Source organism: Salvelinus namaycush, chromosome 8, assembly GCF_016432855.1.
Source record: "Salvelinus namaycush isolate Seneca chromosome 8, SaNama_1.0, whole genome shotgun sequence".
Classification (NCBI taxonomy): Eukaryota; Metazoa; Chordata; class Actinopteri; order Salmoniformes; family Salmonidae; genus Salvelinus; species Salvelinus namaycush.
This window is the reverse complement of record NC_052314.1, coordinates 3,247,393-3,253,392: the sequence shown is the minus strand read 5'-3', so window position 1 is coordinate 3,253,392 and position 6,000 is coordinate 3,247,393. Positions and strand designations below refer to the sequence as shown.

The 6,000-nt window shown below is 42.0% G+C and overlaps 1 protein-coding gene across 1 annotated transcript; it reads right to left on the bottom strand.

The window, feature by feature from the left end:
* Positions 1-1,320: 1,320 nt before the first annotated feature.
* On the bottom strand, positions 1,321-5,601 carry LOC120052309 (apoptosis-enhancing nuclease-like). Its single transcript, XM_038999143.1, has 4 exons — positions 5,504-5,601; positions 4,203-4,919; positions 3,619-3,819; positions 1,321-3,438 (listed from the first exon to the last, which is right to left on the bottom strand). Exons 2-4 carry the CDS (start codon positions 4,905-4,907, stop codon positions 3,238-3,240), a joined length of 1,107 nt encoding a protein of 368 aa, XP_038855071.1. The 5' UTR covers positions 4,908-4,919; positions 5,504-5,601; the 3' UTR covers positions 1,321-3,237.
* Positions 5,602-6,000: the final 399 nt, after the last annotated feature.

Here is a 6,000-nt window from a genome sequence, read left to right as displayed (position 1 = left end):
AATACACCTACTGTATAGAATGCACCTATATAATACACCTACTGTATAATGCACCTATATAATACACCTACTGTATATAATGCACCTATATAATACACCTACTGTATATAATGCACCTATATAATACACCTACTGTATAATGCACCTATATAATACACCTACTGTATAATGCACCTATAGAATACACCTACTGTATATAATGCACCTATAGAATACACCTACTGTATAATGCACCTATATAATACACCTACTGTATAATGCACCTATATAATACACCTACTGTATAATGCACCTATATAATACACCTACTGTATAATGCAACGACTGGATGAATCAGGCCTTCATGGTTAAATTGCTGTAAAAAAAATAATAAAAAAACACTAAAAGGACACCAATAGGAAGAATAGACTCGTTTGGGCCAAGAAACACAAGCAGTGAACATTAGACTTTTGGAAATCTGTCCTTTGGTCTGATGAGCCCAAATTTGAGATTCTGGGTTCCAACAGCCATGTCTTTGTGAGACGCAGAGTATGTGAACGGATAATCTCTGCATGTGTGGTTCCCACTATGAAGCATGGAGGTGTGATGGTGCTTTGCTGGTGACACTATCAGTGATTTATTTAAAATTCAAGGCACTTAACCAGCATGGCTACCACAGCATTCGGCAGAGATACACCATCCCATCTGGTTTGTGATTAGTTTTTCCAACAGGACAATGAACCAAAACACACCTCCAGGCTGTGTAAGGGCAATTTGACCAAGGAGAGTGATGGAGTGTTGCATCAGATGACCTCGCCTCCACAATCACCCGACCTCAACCCAATTGACATGGTTTGGGATGAGTTGGACCGCAGAGTGAAGGAAAAGCAGCCAACAAGTGCTCAGCATATATGGGATTTTCAAGACTGTTAGAAAAGCATTCCCCATTAAGCTGGTTGAGAGAATGCCAAGAGTGTGCCAAGCTGTCAAGGCAAAGGGTGGCTACTTGAAGACTCTCAAATATATTTTGATTTTATTAACTCTTTCCGTATGTGTTATTTCATAGTTTTGATGTCTTCACTATCATTCTACAGTGTAGAAAATTCAGATAAACCCTTGAGTAGGTGTCCAAACTTGACAGGTACCGTCGGTCTGACAAATCATGCCACAGCCAGAATGGGCACTGCAGCACCTGCCCAAGACCAGTCTGCTCGTCCGTTTAACATCAGTGGACATTTGATTTCCCATAGTGACTGCATCTGCAGTCGTGCCTTTCACCTGAACAACTTATAGGGTCTCTAGAGGAAAGCTGATTATATGGAAGAGGACATACATTTGACATGTCACCAAGGGTTTTGAAACCATTTATTTTTTAAGGCTTGCCACAGTTGCTTATATTTGAGGGTAAAAAAAAAAATACAAAAACAAGTAGGAGTCAGGAAGTCAGTATTAAAGACTGGGAAAAAAAACTATTTCCATGATAGGAAACAACAGGCTTTCGAGACTGGGGGCAAAGTATGTGTTCTGATGTGGAACATTTAGAATTCTAAATTCAGAAGACATGCTAGTCGGTCAAGACTCCAAAAAAGAAAATGAAAGAGAAAAAAAAAACACATTTGCAGTTTAAGTACAGTGCCCAGTACATTTAGTAGATTTGAATATATTGATATTCAATTAGGGCACAGGAGGACCTTCCTGGAGTAGCAGCAGAAAACATGAAGTAGGCAGTATTGTTCACTATTTGGTGATTGAAGTCAAACAACTTGAATAAGTTCAATATACAGCATTAACTCTAAAAGTACAAGACGTAACATTCTGTTTAACAACCTCTTTAAGAAAGTCATTTAGGACCACAGGAGGTTGGCGGCACCTTAATTGGGGAGGACAGGCTCGTGGTAACGGCTGGAGCGGCATGGTATCAAAAATACGTCAAACACATGGTTTCCATGTTTTTGATGCCATTCCGTTGGCACCAGTCCAGCCATTACTGAGCCGTCCTCCCCTCAACAGCCTCCATTGTTTTAGACTGAGTGCACGTCCAGACAGAACCATGATTTCACCTTGCATAAAACCCAAGTCCAGAACATTGCATGTGCATTTAAAGTTAAAAGCATTGTTTAACAGCAGCAATTTTACTAAAATTCAACTCCAACATTTCTTTCCACAAAATGAACACAATCGTGTCCGCAACATGATTATTCAAATCACAACTTCAAACTCCATGCAAATATTTTCACAACACAACATGCTGTTTGATACTTCCAAACCACGTTTAAAGTAAAGTTACAACATTTCATATCTGATTAGCACTAGTATCTGCAAGTTACGTCAAACTCGACACACAGGCTGAATTCCCAATTATCATCAAGCCTACTTCTTAATTCCTCCCACTTTCCCAGTTCAAATCATTGATAGAGATGAACAATTCCTCATAAAGCCAATTTCCTAATATATGTATTTACCATAGACAACCTCGTGAAAGGATAAGATGCATAGCTTACATTTTACCAACATATTTCAGTTTCAAGTGCAAAAACCATCAATAACATCCATTTTAGCAAAAGGTGTGCAACCACCTGCATGTCCGTTGCCCACATTCAAACTGAGAGGAGTTGTTGTGCCTTTGTGGGCATAAAGGTCGACGTGTGCGCGTCCATTTTAATTCACACGGCAAAATTCATTCAGCTGCAAGTGTGACTGGGGCTATGTAGGTAGAGCATTGTTAGGCCACTCATTTTGAAAATCAATGAAACCGTACCCATTCTTGACATTGAACCACTTGACTCTACCCCAGACCTTTGTTGCAATGACCCACTGATTCTGTATGGTTTGGTACAGCATGGTGCTTGTAATGCCAGGATTGTGGGTTTGATTCCCAGGGCCACTCATACACAAAAATGTACGCACTTGACTAAGTCGCTTTGGATAAAAGCGTCTGCTAAAGGGTACGTACACACACCTCGTCCCCAGCGGCTGCCGGGCTGAATGCTGCAGGCTACACCAAATGGATGAAGCGACAACCCCTCCCAGCTTGGATGATTGAGTTAATAACCATAGTCAGAAAAACACTTACTGACTAAACCATACTGCCAGGCTTGGCAACTTTAATAATTTGACTTATTACCCCTGGCCTAGTACTATGCCCACCGACTGTCCTACAGCCTTCTCACCGACTGTCCTACAGCCTTCTCACCGACTGTCCTACAGCCTTCTCACCGACTGTCCTACAGCCTTCTCACCGACTGTCCTACAGCCTTCTCACCGACTGTCCTCAGTCAAGTCCTCTGGCCAGTATTGGTCCTGCATGTAGTGGTTTGAGGTAGCGGGGTCTGGGAGAGTGCCTACGTCCCAGTCCCTCATTCTCTCTCGCATGTCCTGCTCCCACTCCCTCTCCACTAGTTTATACAGGTCCAAAGAAGCCAGAGCATCCTCCACTGAACTGTGGCCCTTTCTTCCAACCTGTTAGGGAAGAGAAAGATCATTGGTCATCATAGAGTCAAATGACAAAGTTTGACACCCGCTGACCAACCCAAACACTGTCAAGGCTGTTATGATCTATCCATCTATTCAGATCTCTAACCTCAAGATGCTTTTAAAAAGTGGTCACCAAAAAACACCTAGACGGCAGGGAACACTCACCTGTATTTTCCTGTTTAGGAGGCTGTTTGTCAGGATCTTGAGTGAGACGCAGCGCTTTGTGGGGAAGCCAGCCAGTTGTCTGAGCAGACGCGTGCCACTGGTGTCCCTGATCATGTGACCTGGGTGTGTCAAGTCTAAGGCCTGGAAGTCATTATACAGAGCGTGGCCGATCACTACTTTCCCCTCCAGTATTCGTAGTATCTGGACAAGGAAAGCAGACTGTTTAGTATTGGTGTCCATTACCATTGGGGCGGCACGTAGCCTGGAAATCTGTAATTCTGACCCTGAACAAGGCAGTTAACCCACTGTTCCTAGGCCGTCATTGTAAATACGAATTTGTTCTTAACTGACTTGCCTTGTTAAATAAAGGTTCAATTTAAAAAATAATTACCAACGAGAGTATGCACACAAAATAACCAAATCATAAATGGCTGCCTTTGCACACATCCTTTCCTTTGAGACCAACAGTTGAAACCTCTATCCAGTTGGGCTTTCTAGCATACAGACTGCTTTTTTCCCACAAAGTAAAGGACTCAAAAGAAGAGTTAATGCCAAAGCCAGGTGGTTATGGTCTCATTGCTCACCTCGGTCCTAGCCTCTGGGAAGGGCAGAGCGTTCTGTAAATGGTGCCTCTGGATGCCACTCCAACGGGTCCTGTAGTCGGTCACAGGCTGGCACGGACGGATGTACTTATCGTACAGGACGTTGCCATGGTAATCCACCAAACTACAGCGTGCCAATTCACTAGTGCGCCCACCTAGCCCAGTGCCAACCATCTCACAGTCTATAGCCACCACATTGGTCAGGCACGTGTTGTGGCAGGAAGAACGGTGTCCACTAGCTGGTGGGCTGGCATCAGACAAGAACCTACTGTCCACCTCCCATCGTTCACTCAAAGCAGCCGCAACCAGCGTTTTGCTTACTAAAGTCTGCCGGTTGGCTACCCCGTTGTCCCCAGAAGCAGCTATCAGCGAACCCTGTACAATAGGGGTTACTCCACATTTAACCAAATTAGTCCATGAGTCTGTGGGTTTTAGGGTGCTACCAACTTCTAGACAGGTGTGCCTCTCGGGTAATTTGTCCAGCATTTCAATGTTTTCCTCTGTCCCTTTCCTCGGATTGCTGATTTTATTATTCTTTTGATGCTTCTTCCATGTTCTTGTGTTCTCTACAGTATGGAGGAGCATGGCTTCCCGGGTTAAATATCTATACTTGTAGATCAGTCCCCAATAATTGCGATGGGTTTTACTTACAATTGAAGTCCCTGCTTCAAACATTGTTCTTGCCATGTAGTATCATATCTGCAACAAAGAAAATGTTTCCAACTCATGAATAAAATAAAATTTAAAAACGCTAAAGAATAGATATGCAAGTAGAGAATCTGCAACTTTTACCTCACATCGTTACTTAAAAGGAAAACACAACAAAAAAACAGGAGTATTTGTTTCATTAGTCCACTGATGATACAGTCCCAAAATGTTTGCACCTCACTGTGACGCTTAACAGTTACTGTATTTTGAAAGTTCTACATCTTGAAAACTTGGCCGCCGATATGCAAAACATTTTGGGACTGTATCAGTGAACTACTGAAACAAATATTAAAATATAGTTTGAGTGGTATTTTCCTTTAAGAGTAGACACGCCAAAGATACGTTTGTGTGCTACCATGACCCGAACACTAGCACCATTGTATCTGTCATCATTGGCTGAGCTAACGCGCGTACTCTGACAACGTGTTACCAACGTGGCAAAATCACATGAACAATCAAAATTCCGTCAAACCACAACCATACGATACATGCTTAGCTAGCTTGATAAAGACATTGATTAACCAACACGCTTTGCAAACAAAAAAATATCCTAAAACATTGGTAGCATACCATACCTCTACTGACATGTGCGCCCGTCCGGAACACTCTACATATGTTAATAACTTGGCACTGATTGGCTTGTACACTGGTAAATCCCGCCTTTGGGGTTCGCACTCAACTCTGATTGTGTTATATAATATACATTTAATGTATTTCTACCAATCAAAGAAGAATACCAACTCCTGACCCGCTGTCCGTCATTTTACGGAAGAACACCCACGTCAACAAAATGTATTGAAAAACCGCAACAATGTTGCCCTCTACTGGAGAGGAAGAACAGTTAGTTACTTTATCAATAATCCTCCACCATTCAAATCTGATTCAAACCGATTGAAACACTGAGTACGGTTACATGCACACAATGCGAATATTGTGGCTAGTCAGATTAATATAATAGTTTGGTTAAAACGTTTACATGCGTTGCAATTACCTTAAATACATGTTAAATACAAATAAATAAAAACTATTTCCTTAATAATCCTGTTTAAATGGACACATCTGAAATCAGGCT

Bases quoted from the DNA above. Each gene is read 5' to 3' on its own strand.
- LOC120052309 (XM_038999143.1), bottom strand. From the start codon at position 4,907: ATGGCAAGAACAATGTTTGAAGCAGGGACTTCAATTGTAAGTAAAACC. The intron at 3,820-4,202 runs GTGAGCAATGAG...TTCCTTGTCCAG, and splicing joins TCCCAGAGGCTAGGACCGAG to ATACTACGAATACTGGAGGG. The intron at 3,439-3,618 runs GTGAGTGTTCCC...CTTCCCTAACAG, and splicing joins TCCTAAACAGGAAAATACAG to GTTGGAAGAAAGGGCCACAG.